Source organism: Seriola dumerili, unplaced genomic scaffold (assembly GCF_002260705.1).
Source record: "Seriola dumerili isolate Sdu_G_001 unplaced genomic scaffold, Sdu_1.0 BDQW01000621.1, whole genome shotgun sequence".
In the NCBI taxonomy this organism is placed as follows: domain Eukaryota; kingdom Metazoa; phylum Chordata; class Actinopteri; order Carangiformes; family Carangidae; genus Seriola; species Seriola dumerili.
Window position 1 is genome coordinate 1,666,626 of NW_019174876.1, and position 22,389 is coordinate 1,689,014.

Below are 22,389 nucleotides of genomic sequence, written 5' to 3' on the forward strand. Positions count from 1 at the left end.
GCGTCCTTGCACTTCTCGGTTGGGGACGGGACCGCCGGTTTCTCAGCTGAGAGGCTTCGAGTAGCAGGGAGATGGGTGAAGTCTTGTTTTTGCACCTGTCCAATAAGCAGCGCTAGTTTAAGATCAAATACTTTGATGTGGGAATACATGTCAGATTAGTTTTCCCTTGCCTTGGAGCTGCAAGTTGAGGCCGTTTAAAATTTCTGACACATCTGTTAATAAAGGCGAGGTCCCATTTCCATTCTGTGTCGATCAGCTCTGGGACAGTTTTTCCCTTTGTCAGGAGAAAGGCATTGATTTCGGGTAGCAGGTCGTAAAAACGCTTCAAAACTCTGCCCCGGCTTAACCAGCGGACTTCAGTGTGGTAAAGCACGTCTCCGTGGGCTGATTCTAGCTCGGAGAGAAAGGCTTGGAACTGCCTGTGTTTAAGTCCGTTTGCTCTGATGAAGTTTATGCAGGACACAACCACCTTCATGACAGATTCCCACCTCAGAACTTTGCAGCTTGACGCTGGCTCGGTCACGATCAAAGTCACGTCAGAATATACCATTGTGTGAGGAGGTGAAGATGAGCCACTATTAACTATAAATAGCTCATAACTATGGTCAATTTTAATTAGAATGCCAACCTTTAAGTACGGATATGTTATGATGATATGATAGGAAAATGCAACTTAATAAAAATTGGTTGATGTTTAGAGGGATTGTCTGGGATCGTTAAGTGGGCCACTCCAATTGCTTTGGCAGGCCGGATGTGGCCCGCGGGCCGTAGTTTGGGGACCCCTGCTTTAAAACAACACGGCTGATACAAAGCACTTTACAAAACTTCAGAATTATATGATATAGACTGTAATAAATTTTGACCCCAGTTAAGTAAAGTAGTAGTAGTAAGTAGTAGTAATGTAACACAACATTAGCCAAAAGACTTGATAATTAGAACACAATTTTCAAAACCATAGATTAACTTCTCTTTGGTAATGTTATACTGTAAGTGAGTGAATGAGTGAGTGAGTGTTTTTGACTGACACGTAATTTAATACTACACATCATAAGCTTTCTTTAAAGGCCCTGTGTTTCATGTGTTACTAGCTAACAACACAAGTCAAAGTTGAGATAATTTTGGTGATTTCTGTATTTTTGTTTTTCTCAGTGGTCTTCTCTCTGGTTTTTGCCCTAACATTCACTCTGATTGTTGCCCATTCAGTTTATGAATATTTTCAATGTTATCGATAAAAAACATTTTCGTGTCGTTTTCAGAGGCTTTAGGTATGAGTTGTTCTCCAACGAGCAACATATTAAGCCGATACACTTGGTATTATTTTGAATTATTTTTTCATATCCACATACCCTATGTAATGTGGGATTGTTCTTTCTACAACCAGCATCTTACTAATATCATAATTATGTTAATTCTCCTCAGAACATTGCAATGAAATTTCTTACCGTTCTCAGAGTGAGTCTCTTACAGAAAGTAGGTGTTATTTATACTAGTAGCGCTGACTTAAGTATGTCCTCAGAGAAACTATAGTAATGGAAACTGTATATACTGTATGTATATAAGGCATATTTTACCTGACTGCACACTGCTCATCAGCTTGAGCTTGAGCTGCTTGAGCGTGCTGGTTAAAAATCAGTGCTCCAAGCTGTATGAGTTTGCTTTGAATTTCACTTTTGTGAGATGATTAAAGCTAAACTGACAGTAATGTTTAAGGTGGCGTGGACGCTCTTGAAGGACACAGCTGCATTAATGTGTATTTCTCTCTCTGCAGAACGCTGGGGTGCTATTCAAGATCAGAGTGGTGGGAGGATCGGCAGCCTACAGCTACCTGTCCCCACAGGATAGCAGGCCACTCTACCACCCTGCAGTTGATAGGTAGGACACACATACATACACACACGCACAAACACACAAAGGAAAACAACATACTGTGCTGTTCTATACAACTGCACAGACACACACATACTTAGCCATCATGCAAATTACTGTACATTCTTTCTTCGAGTCGTCAGTAATGCATTTATGACAGTGTAGATCCACAGTCAGTCCACTCATACATGCATAATAGCATTCACATCCAATAATACGGACACATATACATAATGAAACACGGATATGTACACGTTGCACCATGACCTTGATGTTGGAATGATAAAAAAGCATCTACAGCAGTGCTTGCAATGGCCATGCCACATCGATGACAGGCTGACAGTGAAAGCACAGTCACAAGTCACAGCGACATCCAAACAAATAAATATATAAGCCAATTAAAGCCGATATTGAAATGATTATATCAAGTCATATTCATTACCATGGCGGACAGGTTTTCTAGTGCGTTAGACAAAAAGCTACAATTCCTTTTCGAAGCCAGTGGACCTTAAGGGGATTACAGACAACTGAGTAAAATGATATCAGTTTGAGGGTGTGAAGATAAGGCCTTTATTTCCTGTGTGATAAAGAGCATCAAGGTGTCACTGTACAGCTGAGGAGCTTAGTATGAATCTCTGTTGTTCTACCGTGCAGTGAAGGTCAGGCCTTCCACAAAGGAGCAAGAAAATGAGATTGTCATCCAGGTTAGACTGGGTGTTCAATATGAGCGTGTGTGTGTGTCTGTCTGTCTGCATCTGCTGCAGTGCATTACTTATATCACATTCAAAATGTGATATGCTAGATGTGATTTTGCTCACTTTACACAAAATACCTGCAGACAGCATCGAATTCAAGATGTATTGAACAAATAAAAATGTGTCTGGTGAGCATTTCTATGCTTTAACCTATCTTCTTTATGTATTTAATGGTTATTTGTATGGGGAAAGGTAGGCATAACATGCCACTTACCACATTTGTCATGCTTGTCCATAGATGGGATTTCGAAATACACAAAAGTCAACAAGGATTTAGATGCAAAACAGCACAGGGCACAAACAATGATACAATGAAATTACCACAAAACTCAGTGACAAGCACCAGATTATTCTTTCTGTCCAAATGACGAAAGTGAAAAATTTACAAAAGGGCACCTTACAGTTCCCCATATAGACATAGCTACACCAAGTTAGAGGGGCGGTGGTGAGATCTAATGTCTCATTTTCCCATTTTCAACGTTAGTACACACACTTCAGTATTTCCATTAAATGACTCGCTGTAAACTTGTCAGCTTAACATGTGTGAAGATTCATTCATTCATTAGCCATACTGCGGGATAGTAATATCTCACTGATTTTTTTGAATTACATTTTTTCAATAACATATTGCAGACTCATTGCTCCCTGCCAGCTGTACTGTACAATTTTTGTTCGTAATAATTACTGTTTGTCTGCATGCTGTTGTTACGATGTCTGGAGTGTGCCACTTGAATTATTGTAGACCTTTAAAGTGTTTAATTGACCAGCTGTTATGTGTCGGCAGAAGTCTGGCCAATCAAAGCTCCTTCTGCTGTTCTGTGTGTTGGATTTTAATTTCTTAGGTGGTACACCACTTACACAGAGAGTCTTTCAGTTAAATTTATCAAATGGGACTGTTAAAGCAGGAAAAATTAATTGTGAGATTGAGTATGGTAGGCAGGCATATTTCTAAATGAAATAAAAAGAAAAAATACAATGAATTTTGGTTGTATGATTCATTGTTTAAAGACAATTTATTCTGAATTGATCTTTTTTTTTCTTTAAAATGCATAGTTAAATGACATTTTATTTTCACTTCCAAAACTGCTTTTTTAAATTTATCAATGTATGCACTGATGTAGATTATAAAAAAGAAAGATCCACTTGTCACAGAGCAAATACACACATGCATTCACAATACGACACACACACACAAACACACACACACACACACACACACACACACACACACACAATCTTAATTTTTTAGATTCACAATGCAAAGTAGCCTCATGCCCCTGAATCCTTCGGCAAACAATGTGTTGTCTAAAATGAATGAATTGGTTTTGTTGGACAGATCAGTGGATATATGTGACAGGGAAGGTTTCTCATTCATCCTGAGGCAATTATTATTGCTGCACTCTTGTAAAGTGGGCAGAGAGAGAAGGAGAGAGAAGAAGAGTCTCTCAATAACACTGCTTTCCGAAACGCCAATCACAGTAAAACTAGTTATAACACACTGTAAGGAAAACTATTTTAAACACAGGAAAGAAGAAACTAAAAACCAAAGTAGATTACAATGTCATCTGTTCTTAAACAAAGATTATGAATCTCTTAACTGTCAGAGATAGAAAGCAGAGGCAGATCCTGACCAAGCACAGACTCAGCGACCACAAACTGGCAATTGAACAAAAAAATCATGCCAACTGAAAGAAACCATATGGCCACTGTTTGACAGGTGAGGTTGACTTCATCCTAAAATGTAAATCATTCATCATGAAATAAGGAACATTTACTTTAACCAGTTTACTTCAGTAATTCCAAACTTCAATGAACAAAATGACATCTCAAAATCAAAAATAATCTGACACAACCTGAGGGACAGTGAATGAAACAAGACGCGTGCGCACACACACACACACACACACACACACAAATAATATACTTTAAAGTGTCTGTTCCTTTTCATAATCAGTGAGGATGTTGCCATACTGAGGCCTTTAACCTCCCTGAATTGTTTATATGTTATGTAAGCCTGACATCTAGTGTTAAGGCGCGGTACATACACGTTCATGCGTTTAAACATGTTCACAGAGAACAATAAAGAGACAGCAACATAGGTGACACTACTCATAGTGAGAATCACTTAGTATTCACCCATGCAAGAAGCCTCTAGGCTGTCTCCATCCAGACTACTGATGCTTTGAAAAATCAAAGGGAACTGAAGTTCGACACGACTCCAAAACATCTACCACTGCTGATCCGTCATGTTCCCGGAACAAAAGAAATAACTTCTACTCTTAGCATTCAGTGATTGTTAAATCCACCTTAGCCATCTGTCAGTGCTGTCTGGCTGTTGAATACTGATGCAAGTTTATCTTTCCTCCTGAGATCAAAGCAGTGAAGGTAACGTCTGCAATACAAACATGACACCACAGTGTGACTCAACATCAACCATTTGCATATTAATACATGCAGTGTTTTACCTGTGCCCGATCACACTGTGTAATCCTGCTGTTGCCAGTGTGTGTGTGTCTGTGTTTACCAGCATGAAAAAAAAAAAATCAAAAAGCACAAAGAAAACATTCAAAGACAGCGTCAGGTTCAATGTCACCAAATTTGTTGCATTACAGCGTGACAGATTTCAGCCTCCCTTGGTTTTTTCGGTTTCAGGTTTTTGTAGATGGGTAATATTTTCTGCTACAGCTGGATAAACTAAGATCATAATATGTGTGTGTAGAATCTTACTGCTTTTCTCTTGCTGTATTGCAGAGCACTGAAGTTCTGTGGTCCTGGGGGACCTCCCCATGTAAAGCTCGTCATCGAGTGGGAGCACAAGACTAAAGAATGGTAAGCACTGTGCACAAACCATTTTTCCTCCTAGAGGAGTACACACACTGTATGTAAACAAGCATTTAGGCAGAACACACACATAGCTTATCCACTGCTGTGGAGTATCACTTATCACTCTTTGCTCAACAATGAACAATGAACACTGTGTGTTTGTGTGTCTGCGTCTTACAGTCTGTTTGGCAGCATCCAAGAGGAGGTGGTGAAGGATGCGGAGAGTGTGAGGAACCAGCAGCAGCAACATCTGCAGCAGCATAGCTGTACCTTGGACGAGTGCTTCCAGCTGTACACCAAAGAAGAACAGGTGAGACTGAAGGCAGCACATCTGTCAAATAAAGAACAGAAGTCTTTATTCTCACTTGGCAAATCCAACCACCTATGTATCTTGGAGTCTTTTTCTATCCACAATACACTTTACTCAGTTATCCTCATGTTTCCATTGTTAAAAGTACTGCGGCTTGAGTGAACCAAACTGCCGTCAGTGCAACAGTGCAGCTGTAAATAAATGGCGTACTTTTTGTAAAGGGAAAAGAGTTTTACACAACTAACTTTTAAAGCCCGTGATATCTCCTGCAAATGTGAAAAAACAGTCTCTAAATCTCCAGAGGAAGCTGCATGAAGTCTGATAAAATTGCCTCAAGTCATGTAACTTGAGTCAGTCAGTTGGGTCAGCAGATGTTTGAAAATGAAAAAAAATGTTGCGGTGTGGAGATAGAAAAAAGGGGGCGCTTACATCTGTGGCACGGTCCTCATCTCTGCTAGAGGCTAAGGGCTCAAGGCTACATTAGCCACGACTAGCATAACACAGCCAAATCTCCAACTGAACTGTCAGCAGTTGAGATGCATTATGAATAATGCAGGTGCCAGGTTTTGACAAGAAGAATGTGCAGAATAAAAAAAGAAGATCTCTCTTATTCTCGAGTCCAACAGCTTCATAGGAGTGCAACGCTAAATCAGTTGGGGCTCGCCCTGTCTGTAAATACCACTTTGTACCTCAAGAAGCAATGGTGAGTCACTGTAGCCCTTACTCCAATATGACAGTATGAGGGGGTAGTAGCTGCGAGTAGGCTGTCAACCTGTGTTGCAGCCATCTTCTCTCCATGACATTCCTCCACTCTTTCCTCAAGCTCAGCGATTGACGTTGCTGCTCTAGCTGTTCTCCCTCTCCCTCGCTTTCCTCGACCTCTCGTGGCTCGTCCTCTACTCCTGCCACCACTACAGCTTCCTGACTGGGAAGATTGGGTGTGAAATCATCGTCAATCATCGTCAACAATAACTGAAGAAAACAACCTACCAGTTACATAATCAGACTGCAAGGTCGAACTGTGTGGAAAATATTATTTCCTAATTCGTGCAGGTTTGGCAACATGTCAGCAACCCAATGCACCTGAGAAAAATGGTTTCAGACTGAACCCCACTCTGTGTCTCATGACGTCCATCCTCCAGAAGGTTATTTAGACGTTTGAATATATATTTCTGCATCATATTACATCATTAGTTGCATATAACATAATTATTTAACACATATTGAGAAGGTGTCTATTATTTGAGATTTAGATTGGTTTCTTGTCTCAGCAGTAGCATCCTTGTTCCAATTTTTCTCAGACAGCCCATGGCAGTGAGACCTTCTACACCTGCAGTGGCTCTCTGTACAACTCCCTTTCTATTTTTATAAAACTAATCATCAAAGAAGCTGAGTGAAGACTTAATTTTATACTTCCTTTGTGTCACCCAGCTCCGTTGTCCAAGAATGTGCAATCTTGTGGACACAGTCCTCACCTCTTTTATAGAAGATTAAAAAAAAAACTGTTCATCAAGGGCAAAAAGTGTCAGCCTTAACAATCTCTAATTCATTGTCTCATTTTGGCTTTCCCGCCTTATCCCAATATCCCAATTAAGATGACTTTTCTGAATATTAGATGTCTTTCAAATAAAACTTAAATGATTTTGTCTCCACTCTTTTTACACTCCTCCTAACTGAAACTTTCCCATAACAGATGCCTCTTTTAGCTCTCTCATGACTAGAGGCCAAAATTTAATTTTTTATTTATTTATTTATTTATTATCTGTCTGACGAATTGTAATTCTCCCAATCATTATTCAAGCATAGTTTCTCAAATATGAAAACATTTTCATTTTTAAATGCTAGTGATTCATTAAATTGCGTTAAATCACTTCAGCGCTTTTCTACAGTATTTGACACGTAATGCCATTGCTACAGTTAAACGCAGTAATAGACCTCCACTTAATGTGCATTATGGTTGAATGACCTAATAGAGGATGGAGAAACGCTAAACTCCTGGTCTGCCCATTACAGATGAAAGACCTTTTCATATCTTATTGTCAGGTAAAAATACCATGGCTCTCTGTATGCCTCTTAACCTTCACTGTAGAGCTGTGCCCTTCTGGAAAAGAGCATTTGTGTTCACAGAATCTTCTCTGGTTAGAACTAGCCCTTCTGTCAGCTCCAACCACTCTGACCATTCTCCTCTGATCTTTCTCATCAACAAGGAGTTTCTATCCGAGATGGAATGAAGATCAGCAATTTAAGGAATACTCAAACTAGCCCATCAGCCCGTCACTGAGATCGCGTTTTTTCCCCATTCTGATGTTTGATCTGAACATTAACTGGAGCTCCTGTACCTGCATAATTTTATGCATTGCACTGTTGGTACATAATTAGCTGATTGGATAATTGCATGAATAAGCAGGTGTACAATTGTTCCCAATAAAGATCTCAGTGAGTTTTTGTTTTTTTCTCCTGCACTAATTAGGCTTTGTTAAATGACGCACCAATATATGAGACAACGCTATTTAATTTCCTTATCTTATTTTGTAAAACAGAATCTAATCATCTTATACTACACTTCTAGGACAGAAAGTCCCTGCTTGTAACGATAGAAATAATACATCGATCAGTCACAACATTAAACCAAACCGGTAACTGGTTTAAATGTTGTGGATGATTGGTGTGTAGATGCTGATTGGTTAAACCAGTTCCCAGTTGGGTCAAATGTTCAGTGGGTTTTGGGAGTGTTACTTTTAAAATGTATTTCACTACAGATAACAGAATACATGCCCTTAAATGTAATTTATGTATTGACAGCCTGTGTAGTCTCATTTAGCCAGTTGTTAGCAACCAGCTTTTTTAAGAGACGTTAAAGCTTAAAGAAATCATGAATGGGGTATTTACTGACGTATTTTATGTCATGTGAAACTGTCTTGAGCTTGTGTTGACCACAGACTTTATTTCAGCCATCTAACCAAATACCTGTTCAAAAAACCCATGGACTTAGGCAACATTATGATGTCACAGTGAAGTTGACCTTTGACCATTTAGCTATAAAATGTCATCACTTTTCATTTTATTCTTATAGACATTGGAGTTAAATTGTGTCATAATTAGTGTGTGAATTTGTTATTTACCTTATCTGTTTTCTCACAGCATCAAATGGGTGAAAAAGATGGTGACAATAACTTAAATCTACAATGCTGCACAGAGTAAGGAAGCTAGCTCGCATGGTAGTTCTCAACAAGTTGTTTACAAATTCGCAAACATTTAACGAGGTATATACATTATTTGACAGACATGGCAAAAATATACAACACATCATGAATATTCTAAATGTAACGTTTGTTAGCTAGACATACTTAGCAAGCTAGCCTCTATGCCCACTGGTGACTGCTAACAGGCAGTCAACATTGGGCTAGCATTTCAGCGAACGTTAGCGGCAGTCTTGGCTCCCATACAGTCTCAATGAAACACTGACTTTTAACATATAGGAAAACAAAACTGCTTTATTCAGTGTTTATACTAGTTATAGTCACTCGGTATGTTTGTTTTGGAGAGGAGGAGGCCTCTGTAGATAATTCTAGCCAGACAAATAGATGAGGTTAACCATCAATTCACTGTAGGCAGGATTTTGCTATAATCATAACTTTAGTCATAACTGGGATTTTTTCATTTTGAGAGAATCATATTTTTGAATCCACCTATTGTCTGTCTGAGCAGTGTGAAGAGCAAACAATGGGCTAAAGGCATTTATCTTGTAGATTCCCCAGTTTGAAGTATTGAGCCTCTAACAAATCAAACAAGCAGAAAATGAGGTAAACACATTCTCGGACGTCTGCTTTTAAAACTAACTTTCCATGAGCCTTAAGTTTGTTTTTGTTTTTATTTTGGGTTAATGAAAAACAGATTAATACACACCTGTTCATCTAAAGTAAACATGTCATACTATCACCAATATGAACACTTTTGTTTGATTTGTATAAACATTTAATTGATTAATTCACTGACTGATTCCAGCTCGCCCCAGATGATGCCTGGAAGTGTCCCCACTGTAAACAGCTTCAGCAGGGCATGGTGAAGATGAGCCTGTGGACTCTGCCTGACATACTGATCCTCCATCTCAAGCGCTTCCGACAGGTAGGCAAACTATAAAAGAGCTTCTTGTGAGGTCAGATACATAGTATTAGTATTATTATTACAAAGTATAGCAGCTTAAGAGCCAGATGTTGCCTTCAGGAGCTGGAGACCACAACAGGAGAGTGAATATTGGACTTAGATTAATTATGTTGACAAAATAATAAATAAATAAATAACTCAGAATGAATGCTGATGTTACTCCTTGTCTGCTGGGTATGCTTAAAAAGGCAATTGTTTGCTAATGCATTTGCCATAACAACTTCACAAAGTAATAGAGTCATTATTGGATTTTCTACTGCCCCTGAATGGGGAAAAAACACAATTAATGAAAGTTTAAGAATCATGAACTTTAAAACTTTTAAAATTCTACCCATTCTCTCTGTGTAATTGTGTTTTTGTGGTGCTCCTAAATTTTGTGGGAACAAAATGATCAACATCTAAATCAATTTAATAACTTGCCAAATTGAAGAAAATGCTCTCATATTAATTGCTACATCTAATATGTTGTGGAAAATAAAATTCAGGCTATTCGAGGAATGTAAAGGAGGGGGGAAATAATTGCTGACAAAGAATACACATAAAGGAAATATGAATATTGCAGGGCAGGGTCTTGCCCAGTTAGATGGAAATTTCCATTGTAAAATAAAATCATAAGAACTGCTCCTTGTGTATCTGAGTTTTGACAATCAGCCAACAGTCATCTTTCCAGCACCTTTTTTTTAATTTTGTGATGCATAGAAGTGTGATTCCCCAAACAGGGAAACATACAATCAATACCTCCATCTACAACAGGTATTGTCCCTGACCTGTATGCATTAAGCATTGAGGATGTGTGTAAGTTAGAACAGCCTGTCAACATCCAGCAGTACCGCGTGAATCTCATCCATCCTCTGCATCTTGCCCCCACGATGCTCCTCAGTGACCTCGGCTCAGGAAAGTAGAAAGGAGTCAGTCCCATGTGTCCTCCCTCTACATTGGTAACAAGTTGGTCTCTGTCTAGAGCTGTGGGAGCGCACACCGCAGTTTCCCTCCTCTGACCAATGTACTTTTTTCAGCCTATTCATTAGAATTCAGTCACTGTCAGAATCTGTGCCAATGACCAGTTTTGTGTAGGAGACTTAACCAGAAGCCCATGATCTGGTCATGTGGGGTATCCAGGCCCTTCCATCATGATAACGTACCCATCCCAGGAGGAGCCCTTCAGTAGCTAAGAATGATATGGACAGACTTGGCTTCGAACTATCTCACACGTCTGATCACTTCTAACCACGCCTAGGAGTGCAACGGAAAGCAAAGATCCTGCTGTGACATTACTGATTGGGTAGTGGTCAAAAGTCAATTTCAACCCAAAGAAACCTGTGCAGCTAGTTTTCTTCCCCATGTGATTAGTCTGTGATATGATAGTGTTTAAAAATTATATTATTTTTATTAGCATTTTTATGATGCAGTTTATGGTGTTTTAATTTTAATTGCAGCAAAATGACATTGGATACCTGTTTAATCAAGTCAGTGTCAATCCTTTTCTGCAAGATCCACTCCTCATCGAGATCCACAGTTGACTTATGCTTGCTACCTGCACATGTATGTACTGTATACATATATTAATAAAAAAATGTTGAAACAGGTAGGCGAGCGGAGGAATAAGCTGTCAACCTTGGTGCGTTTCCCCCTGACTGGATTGGACATGGCCCCCCACATGGTGAAGAGGAGTCAGAGTATGAGGAACCTGAACCTGGGAGCCTGGACACCTTCCTGGAAGCAGCCCTCAGGACAACACAACCCACCTGCCGACATGACCCTCCCAATCGACTATCAGTACGACCTCTACGCTGTGTGTAACCATCACGGAGGAATGCATGGAGGACATTATACTGGTATGGAACTGCGTGGTATAATAGTAGTAGTTAGTAGTAGTAGTATAATAGATTTTCTATATTTTGACCATTTGTTTACTCTTCTTTATTTCATAAGTCGATTATTTTTGAGTTGTTGAAACAAGCAGTTTTTAGACAATTTGAGTTGCTATAGATAATTTCAGTTCCAGTTTATAATTAGTTTTTGTTGCTGAGGCCATTAAAGATGTACACCACAATAGGGTACCTACTGTCATTATCATATTTGATCAGAGCTTTTCTAGCAGCAGTATGTTTTTCTCACAGCTGGACTCCAGTTCTTTTACACTTAATTATGAGTTTTTCTAAATAGCCCAACACACTTAGTCATTTTTGAAAGGAGAGATGGGAGCGTGGAGTGATGGGATTATGTTGTGATCAGGCCATTCTCGTAGATTTGAGAATAATAGCAGCATCTTAACATAGAGCATACAATACCCTCAGATTTATCCTGCACCTTTTCAGAAAAGCACTTACCACCCACCTTCAGTTGATGTAGTTACTTCATCCAGTCATTATGCAGAACCTCACTGGTATTTTCAGTGAGTGTGGAAACTTAATGATGTGTTGAAAAACTTAGATGAGATGTATTGAAACTGCTGTTGATGAACAGTACCACAGGTTTTTTTGTGTTTTTTTGTTTTTTTTTGCTTACTGCCTACCTTCAAACCCAGTATGGGTCCTGCAGGAGTGGAAACAAAAAACCTGTCATGGACACAGTCTTCATTATCCATGTGTGATTACTGAAACACCCGCCCGACATACTCCCAGGAGTAAACTGCTTGGTAAATAAATAGTATTTTAAGCTTGAAAAAAAGGAAACGTTTAATAGTGACCTGTTTGACTACAATTTGGGTCTCCTATAGAGACCCCCATAATGACGTCTAAGCATCGTCTTAATAAACTCTGGTCCACCTCAAAACCCACAATGGCAGTAATTGCAAGTAGTCAAGTAAGTCCCTGCCTGTGCAGTGTATTTGAAGTAACTGCCAACAGTGTCCAAACAGCCATTACGACTGCCAGTGTACGGAGGATTTTCAGACCACACAGGGACACACTCAGTTAATGAGGTGAGTCATTCTTTCCCCTAATAGGTGGCTCCAAGTTACTAGAACTTCACTTTTTATATTATTTTATTTTCACATAAAGTTCAAGCAATATCTATACAGAATTAGAATTATTATTATTATCAGCCAACAAAAAAATTAGAAACAGAAAACTCACATTCAGGGGGGAAGAGAAAAAACACACTAAATACACAAAACATGTCCAAGCTGAAACTTTGAATGAACTAAAATGAGATGATGTTTCTATGTGAGAAGGGTCTTTCTCATAATAGTCGATAAATGAAGGGTTATGTATAATGTTTTAAAAACTGTCTGTGTATAGTAAAGACCACCCCCAGAGGTCCTACCAAAATTGTTTTTACAGTGGCTTCAGGAAATATTCAGACCCCTCCAGTTTTTGCACACTTTATTGTCTTGTAGATCTAACTTTAAATGGGTAAAATTGCCATTTTGCCCATAATAGAAAAGTTTTTTAAAAATCAAAAACTGAAATCTCACATTTACAAAAGCACTCAGACCTTTGAAAGAGCAGTCTTTGACTGTCCTTGAGTTGCTCAGTGAAAGCCCAGAATTAAACCTCACTGAACATCTGTGGAGAGACCTGAAGATGGTAGTTCACAGACACTTCCCATCCAATCTGACAGAGCTTGAGAGGATTTGCCAGGAAGAATGGGATAAACTGCTCAAATCCAGGTGTGCAAAGCTTGTAGAGATTTAGCCACAAGGCCTTGAATCTGTAATTGCCTCCAAAGGGGCTTCTCCAAAGTACTGGATTAAAGGAGCTATTTGTAAGTCTTCCTATTGCTACATACCCAGTATTAGCAGTAACAGCTGTTTACTTACTAGTCTAGAAGAAACATGCTGTCTCCAGCAGTGGAAAGCAAGCCTCTTGTTTTGCTTCTATTCTTACAACTTATTTTGTTAGACTAAAGTTAGCATGCTAACCGGCTAGCTCTGGCCCGATCGGACTGTCTTGTCACTTTCCAATACAGAGTAACTGTTGTGTCACTCTGCCCTCAAGAAGTAGTGCTGCTCAGAGGACGTATTATAACCTCTAACCTTGTAAACACAATGACAGCTGAAGCTCTTAGCAAGATTGGCAGGTCAAACAGCAACTTAAAAATAACTCTTTTAAGGGTCTGAATACTTGTGTCAATGAGAGATTTCAGTTTTTGATTTGCAATAAGCTTGCAAAAAAATTCAAAAAACATTTTTTTCACTCTTGTCATTATGGGCTATTGAGTGTACATTGATGTTAATTTATATCACTTTTGTCGATTTTATCAATTTACAATTATACATCTGTAACAAGTAAAAAAACAAGCAAGAAGTGAAGACAATGGATGAACTTCATTCATCAGAGTCATTTCCGTTTTTTAAGTCTACTGTATAGCTGATGAGATCGGTCGAAAAGCAGGATGGGAAGGTGAGACAAAACTGATTGTGTAATTGCAGGGGATGATTCGTGAAAAAAGCACAACTCTGAGGATAATACGCAGGAGATATGGAGACAGTGCAAGATGAGGAGGATGGATCAGTCATCACCAAGGCAACTTGCTTGCACACTGTCACTATGTCTTTTATGGCATGGAAATGTAACTGGGAGCCTTGTGCGCTATAACATGGGCACAGCAGGGTGATGCATCATTTACCTAAAGTTAAAAATAAAAATAAATAAATAATAAAATAATAAAAAATAGAAATTGTGATTTGTCCTTCTGATGTTACCAGAGAGATGGACAAATTAGCAAACAGGAATACTCCACACTGAAACCCCACCTGGGAGTTATGTGAACGGTTTGTGGAGGGTTCTCTTTATGTTATATGCAGGTACGCACACTGTATTGTATTGTATCTAAACCTCTTTGTGACTAGTTACGGCCACTTCCTGCTAACTGCTTTTTTTATGTGAAGAAAATTGAGTTCACTAATTGTTAAGGTATAAGACCAGCACTGAGTATAAATTACTATTACGAATTTCCTGTAAATGCCTGATGACACTTATTACCTCGAGCCAAAAGAACGCTACTGCTGCAGTGGCATTATTGATCCCTGGAGAGCAGCTGTGTGTCAGACAGTGGTTCTCAACCCAACTACAAAGATATAGCTCTTCTATGTGTTCAGTAGTTATTACACAGCTACACTGGCAAGACGTGGTAGTAGAATAAATGAATTGTTGGTTTTGGCCTCTTCATGGTATTTTCTGATATCATGGTAATAACAATAATTATTATTATGACAGCCTTACTCTTCAGTTTTTTATTTTCTTCATTGTCATTATGTTGCTGTGTCCCTTGTTTATGCTTGATGTCATTTTTTTTAACGCAGCTTACTGTAGGAACTCAGTGGACGGCCAGTGGTATAGTTACGATGACAGCAGCGTCGACCTGGTGCCAGACGAGGAAGTTTGTACCAGAGGAGCTTACATCCTTTTCTACCAGAGACGCAACACTATTCCTCCATGGTCGGCCAGTAGCTCCATCAGAGGTATGCTATGCTAATGAGTAGCCAACAGGAAAACATAAATAATTTCATGAATAAAAGGGCATATGATTTTAAGGAAATGCCTGTTTGTAGGACAAGAATGTTTAAATTAATATATGGTCTTTCAACGCAAACACTAAGGAGTAATGTAGGCAACAATGGGAGCGTCGTGCAGTGGTTGGCGTCATTGGCTGCACTTTCCTCTCTCAACACAGTTCTGATATGTTCTCAGCGATCTGAGAGTTACAGTTGAAAAATTCGTCTGACACAGATTCTTTTAAACATCCATCATCTTTGTTTTAAAACCCACCAGTCATGTGAGCCACAGTGTGGACGCTGGTCCTGCTCTTCAATCAAATATACATTTGTAATTTGAAAATATTGTATCAGTGCAAAGTATGTGCACAGTAAAATGCATGTACTCATAAGAGTAAGAATGCTTTTGTTCAGTAGAGCTTATCTGTGAATAATAGGACAACATAAAGTCATTTAGTCATTTAGAATAATTTGGACATAAAGAAATTAGTATCTGCTACATAAATGCTAATTTTCAACACTTTACCTTTTCTTGAATTCCTGTAGTAATGATTTTCCTCCTTTGTGAGTTGCGATTATACTTTACCTGATTCAGAGTCGCAAAACAAGAATACAGCTGCTGGATCACTGTGTCTCAGATCTTTAGATGTACTTCTCCAAAGTAAAACTTTCTATTAGTACTTAAAAGGTGCCTACTCCATAGCCCAGATGGATTGTCTTTTTGCACCCACACATTTTTCTCATGGCAACAAAGATTCTTGGGTTCAATAAAGCAATATCCTCTTCCAGAAATAATTTAACAGAGGCACTTAAACAGCTGCATACAATAAACCAATGAGATGCCCACAGGATACATCAATGGGTACCCAGCAAAGTCAAATAAGTGCTTTAAGGCACAGTGGGGAGAGCAGAGTGTGATTGTCTGACTGTAGGGAAACTATAGGTGGTTATTAAATTCTGGTATGCATCTGCTGAAGTCAAACTCAGGAGCCTCATTATAATATAGTTCCATTGAGAAACGCACATAGAGTCTGTATAATGTGAAACACAGCTCCACACACAGCGCTGAATGTGAAACAAACGAACAAATCTGTCTGTGCAAATAAGAAACAAGGTGTACAATTTAAAGCAGAGAGTTCTTGTTCATATGCCGTGCTTCGATACCCAGATGTGATTAAGCATTCAGGCTACACTGAAGAAGCCTGGTCTTAGCTAGCTCAGAGACAAACTTGGAACAAATTTTGAAGAAAATGTTTTCTTTTTCTTAAAAAAAAAAAAAAAAAGAAAAAAAAACCATCCTTGCACACATCTGGGATGAAGCCTTAATCCTCCAGTCTGTTAACTGTATACTGAGCACTTAGCATAGACATCAGAAAAACAAATGCTTTCAGAAATGACCCCACCATCTGATGTAAAGGCAGACAGAGAGCAGAGCAGTGAAAGGTTAGTGAGGATAGAGTAGCGTGGAGATTATGGAATGTTGTGGCTCAGTAGTGACTGAATACATGATGGTAAAGGTCAGCAAACATGTTACATTATTAACTTTTTAAAGGTCTTGAACTATACAAGCCTTAAGGCTGCTCATTCTGCAACAATAAAACCATCCTTTGCTTCTTTATGGACCATTGACGTGACTGTTGATTCTGAATCACGGGTCAGTTTTGCTCTCCAGGTCATTTCCCATGGTGAACTCAAATCTAAATGTTTGGTTTCACACAGTTTTGTATAATAATGTCGGTATCTTTTACTGGGATTAGAATTTTAAATTAAGAGGAGTGAATACCGTGCCAACTGCCAACGGCAAGGCTATGTACAGAAGGAAAAAGTCAGATATATAATAGCAGTCGTTCATGTGTGGAGATGAACTTGAAACCTTTTGTCGTGGCTGCTCAGAGGAGGGCATGCCAATACAGATACTGGAAATGTCAGAGTGCCTCGCATCATTAATGTATTAACCGTTATCATCATGAACTGTCCTTCCTGCTGCAATACGATTACTTATCCAAATGACCAATAATGAACCTATTTAAGTGTGCTATATGTGACTATATCAATTAGAAACAAAACCATTTTAACCGCTGTCAGGAATTGTACACATTTTCCCCATTTACTGCATTTTCCCTTGTTTAGTTTGTTTATAATGTCCACATTCTAAATGTCAAGTACTGTAGTGTACTGCATCTGTTTCCTCCTTTGCCCACTAATGATGAGCTCACCTGGTGCAGCCATCCTGTTTGTTTCTAGCCATCAGTGCCCACTTCAGCATAATGCAGCTTTGTAAAATCAAGGTATGAAAAGCCACTCAGTGTATGATATGAAAAACAAAATGTCAAGTGCACTGAGCCACAATGTGTTTACTGTGTGTTTAAGTCAGTCAGATCTTGAAACAAACAACCCTTAGAATGAAACCAGGCAACCTGAGAGTGAATACTGAAAAGAATAACACACTAATTCCTTTAGGAAAAGGAAAAAGTACTCAATGAATTTTTTTCTCTCTATCTGGTAAAACTTGAAATTGAAACTTTTATTTGTGCCATCTTGTATCTCTTCTCCTTGGCCCTCGGCTCTTCCCATTTACATACAAAATAAAGATGCATCCAAGGATGGAAACAACACATTTCCCTAATGGGACATTATTTCCCAGTGTAGCATCACTTTGTTAGATTACTTGTTGATGACTTTGTTGGTCACTTGGTCCTGAATGCTAACTTGACATTTAAAGGCCAGAAAACCAATTTTCTGAATTAATGATTGCCTCCTACATGAATGCAAAATTTTTGTTAGAATAGTTGTGCACATGAGAGATTTCTGTGTTTTGGTCCTTGTTTATCTCAATGTTTTCAAGTGGGTAGGTAAAAAGATGATGTCACATATGTCGGCACACCAGTGAGAATTTACCAGCATTTTCGCTATTTCAGTTTGCACGAATGTGGCCACCTCTTCCAAGCTTGTGTTCTTTACTTCTGAACAGACACAGTTTTTGGCACAATCTCTTCAAAGTCCTAATGCTGACAGCTACACTGTGTTTATGAGCCATAAGAGAAATAATTTCTTTGTTGCTAAAGCCAATTCTGAAGTACAATTTCATCAGTTCATCTATACATGGCATTTTGTAGAGGCAGTCATACACGCTGTTTGATATCGTCTCAAAAGGTCGATTTTAATCTCTAAATGTCAAGTTTATTCTCGACATTCCGACTTAATTCTCAAAAGGCAAAATTTAAATTAAAATCTTCCTCTTCTGACTCAGTTTGACTTTATTCTCGACATTTCGACTTTATTCTCGACATTTCAGCTTTTTTTCCTCGAAGTGCCTGATGAAAAAACAATCTTCCTCCTCTCATTTTTTTTTCTCATCCATGGCCCTACTACTCCTTCCTATTTTTACCATTATTTTTCCACCTATTCTACTTCTTATTCTCCCTTGTCCACAAACGAACGAAAGAACAGACAATTCAGAGCTGCTCGTGAGTGAAAGAACAGAAGAGACGTGAGGGCTAAATGAAGTCAACCACTGGCTGAAAAGTTGTGCATCCTGTAAACCAAATCTAGATAGTGTGGGAGTAAAAGTCTAAAAAGTCCAAATAACACCTGATACCTCTGGAGGAGAGTTGACTCCATCATTCTTATGACCTCCATGACCCTCAAGATTTTCCCTGTCTGAGGAAAGAAGACATCATGAAAAAAAGATGAACTTTTTAAATACACACACTATCACGCAATAGATATTGCATACTCTGTGGTGTGTGTGGGTCTGTTATGTACGTTGTTATGTAGACAAGTTCACCCTGTTAGAGTCATACTGTTTCCATGGCAGCCAGATACTAATTAATTAAAGTTGCTGAGTTAATGTTTAAGTGACTGGTTTTTCTTGCACACACAGGATGTACTTGTCTCCCTCTCTACCTCCAAGCACTGCTTCACACTTTTAAAAGCAACAAACTATCAAACTATCAGTGAGCTAAATAAAGGAGATTATGACACAATATAATTGTTTGGGTTTATAACACAATTATTCCCCAAAAAATGTTAAAAGGTGTCGGTGGATACTTTACTAGAGGACTTAGAAGCTAAATCTATAATAAGCTTATGAAGTGTTATGCATTGCTTTAGGTTAAATTGCCAAACAGTATGTTAAGCAGTTACATTCACTTCTGCCTCAGCAAGCTATGACTTCAAAATGCTGCTTACACATTAATGCATGCATCAGGACTTCTCAGTTTGGGATGAAGTATTTATTTTTCTCTTCTTATCCCGGTCTTCTCTGTGTGTGTCTCACAGGCTCCACGAGTTCATCCATGTCAGACCACTGGCTGATCCGGCTGACAGGGGACAGTAAGAGAGGCAGTCTAGTGTCTCGATCCTCCACCACCTGCCCGTCTTCCATACCCGACTCTCCGGAGTCTCCGGTCTTCCTTGACAATGGTTCCAAAGAGGAGAGGGGTAAGCGGCCACACCCAAGATTTGCCCTAATCAGTTTAGTGGCATATTGATTGTTTATTTCAAGATTAAATCTATGTGAAGGTCTTGCATCTAAATGTGAAAACTAAAACTTTTTTTTTTTCTACAATGTAAGGGGGTTTTGAGAGCAGGCCATTTGTCAGGGGTCTTCAGGGGCGCAGTGTGAGCATGAGAGCCCCCAGCAAGACCAAAGACACTCTGAGCAAAGTGCTTCCCCTGCGCTGGTCCTTTGGTTCCAAGGATAGACGAAAAACAGAGCCAGTGCCTGCACCGGTCAGAGATCCTGCCCCTGTAGAGCTAGTGCAGTACTTGGAATCTGGTCGGCGGCCCCGGTGCACAAAGGACCCAATAATAACGTTGATGAGCGAACCGCGCAGCACAAAGGAATCTGCTGAGAGCCGCGCCGCCGCCAATGTCCGATCATCCAGCATTGGGAGTATAAGTTGTGTGGGTAAAGCAGGGGATGAGCCGCCTCCAGAATCTCCACGGGTCCCAGAGGGCCAGAGGAGAACATCAGATAAGACAGCCAGCTTGAGGCGCAGCAAGGGAGGCCAGACAAGAGATGAGAGTGCCTCGAATATCAGCAGTAGCTCTAGCAGTAACACCCTTACCAGGAGGAAGGATGCCAGGAAGCAGAGCTCCTCCAAAGCTTCCCAGGACGCTGAGACAAAAAGGAGTTTCACTGCTGGAGTTCAGCCCAGCTACAGTACACCCAGCCTTCATGATGAGACTCTGAGAAGGCAAAAGGTAGAAAGGGCTGATAGGGAGCATCATGGTACATATGAAGGAAACTCAAAAACCAAGAAGGGAGAAGTACCCAAGAACCACGAGGGACTGCTCTCCTTCTTCAAAGGTAACTTTCTAAAGAAGGATAAGGACCTGAGGAAGTCCAAGGAGGGTGAGTCAGGGAGAGGAGGAGGTGAGGAAGGAGGCAGAAGGACCTTGTCGAGGCTGTCACTGTCTAACGGAGCAGTCGGAGGCAGAACTGGGGTGGAAGGAGGCAAGTCTAACGGCTCAGGCCATCTGGGTGATGACGTGGCCAATGGAAATGTGGGGCGCACGGCGGCTGACATCAAGCGCTCGCAGAGTTCCTCCAACATCCCCACCAAGGCAGAGCAGAGCATGCGCAGAACATCGTCTTTGCATCGTAATGGCATGTCCACAGCCCCGGCACCGTCACGCAGCCTGACAACAGACAAACCATCTTACGGCACCCTGCAGAGGACTCGTTACAGCACAACCTCCCTGGGGCGCAAAAGGACAGTCCCAGAGTCGAGCTTCTGATGCACTGATATTTAACACATCCGCACACACAGAGCCTTTTACCTGTTATAAAGTGAATGACGTCCAGTCTCTGAGATCAAAGCAATAGAGCTCAACTCACAGTGATACGCCTTTTTGTTCGCCGAAAATGAGCTGGCTCGAGTGGTTTGCACCATGGAGAGATGGAGCTAATGAAGAGTCTTTCAATGCTGGGATATAAAGAGCAGAATGAAATGATGTGACCTGAGAAGGAGTTTGTTTTTTTATCACTTGAAACAAGTGCCTGAGAAACTAATATGCAGTTTAGACCAATGAGTTTGTCTTTTTAGCACTGGAAGCACAAAGTCCCACACAAGCACATACAAACGTAATATCTGCATTGTTACTGTAATGTGTTAGAATTCATAAATCCGTTTTGAATTCTTATAGTTTTCTGCTTACAATCAAGACACACTGATTGTGTTCATTTATAAGAATGTAATGTTTCCACTTGATTAACGGTGGAGCTTTGAGGCTGCACTTTCTGATCATCAATTAATGTTTATTTAAAGTATAGATGTCGCTTGAAAACACGAAACATGCCCAGAGCCCAAGTTTATTCCATTTTAAACCAGCAGTGGAAAGACTAAAACATCTGTAATACCTGGCTGGGTAGGAGTGGTATTCTGTAGAATCGCTGATCTGATCTCTACTAGGACCAGTAGTGCTTTATAGCTAACCTATGGCTAACCTGCCTGTAGCGGAAAGGAATTGAAAAAATACATTTGTCTACTCTAAAGTGTAATATTAATGCAATATCCACGCTTAGAGAATGTTTTATACTTTGATATAACATTAATGAACTATATTAAGTGCATTCCATATTTTTTTTTTTTTTTTCTTCCACTATTTTGGTGTTACCACCGTATTTTTCTTAGTTTACAATTTCCTGTGTTTTCCAGACTTGTCAGAAAACAGTTATAATTAGCTGTGGGTTATATGAAGGTGGTGACCGCAATTTGTAACAGATTGTTGAGCTTCCCCCCCCCAACTCAAAATGCAGAATGTGGCTGCATCACATGCTGTTCTATCAAATCTGTAGTTGGAGAAAGATTGTGCCTCTTCCATGATTTTTTGAGCCACATTTTGTTGAATTAGTGCTCAAAGTGGCAGCTTCATAAAACTAGCCCTGTTGAATGCTGATTGATTGTGAAGAATATTCTCCAGAACCTGACATTCACTGATTTTTGCAATCAAGGCTTACTGTGGAATTGCAGGAAAAACTGCAGCTTAATGAGTAAGAGAAATACTGCACGAAACACCAAAAT

At 39.6% G+C, this 22,389-nt stretch overlaps 1 protein-coding gene across 1 annotated transcript in view; it reads left to right on the forward strand.

Annotated features, from left to right (window-relative positions):
• usp43 (ubiquitin specific peptidase 43) overlaps positions 1-21,103 on the forward strand; it is a 111,264-nt gene extending 90,161 nt beyond the window's left edge. Inside the window, exons 9-16 of the mRNA XM_022765040.1 lie at positions 1,769-1,872; positions 5,373-5,450; positions 5,625-5,754; positions 9,760-9,879; positions 11,504-11,753; positions 15,167-15,325; positions 19,640-19,801; positions 19,935-21,103. Of these exons, the coding sequence (XP_022620761.1) occupies positions 1,769-1,872; positions 5,373-5,450; positions 5,625-5,754; positions 9,760-9,879; positions 11,504-11,753; positions 15,167-15,325; positions 19,640-19,801; positions 19,935-21,103 (2,172 nt within the window). The remainder of the gene's footprint in view (positions 1-1,768; positions 1,873-5,372; positions 5,451-5,624; positions 5,755-9,759; positions 9,880-11,503; positions 11,754-15,166; positions 15,326-19,639; positions 19,802-19,934) is intronic.
• The last annotated feature ends 1,286 nt before the right edge of the window (positions 21,104-22,389 follow it).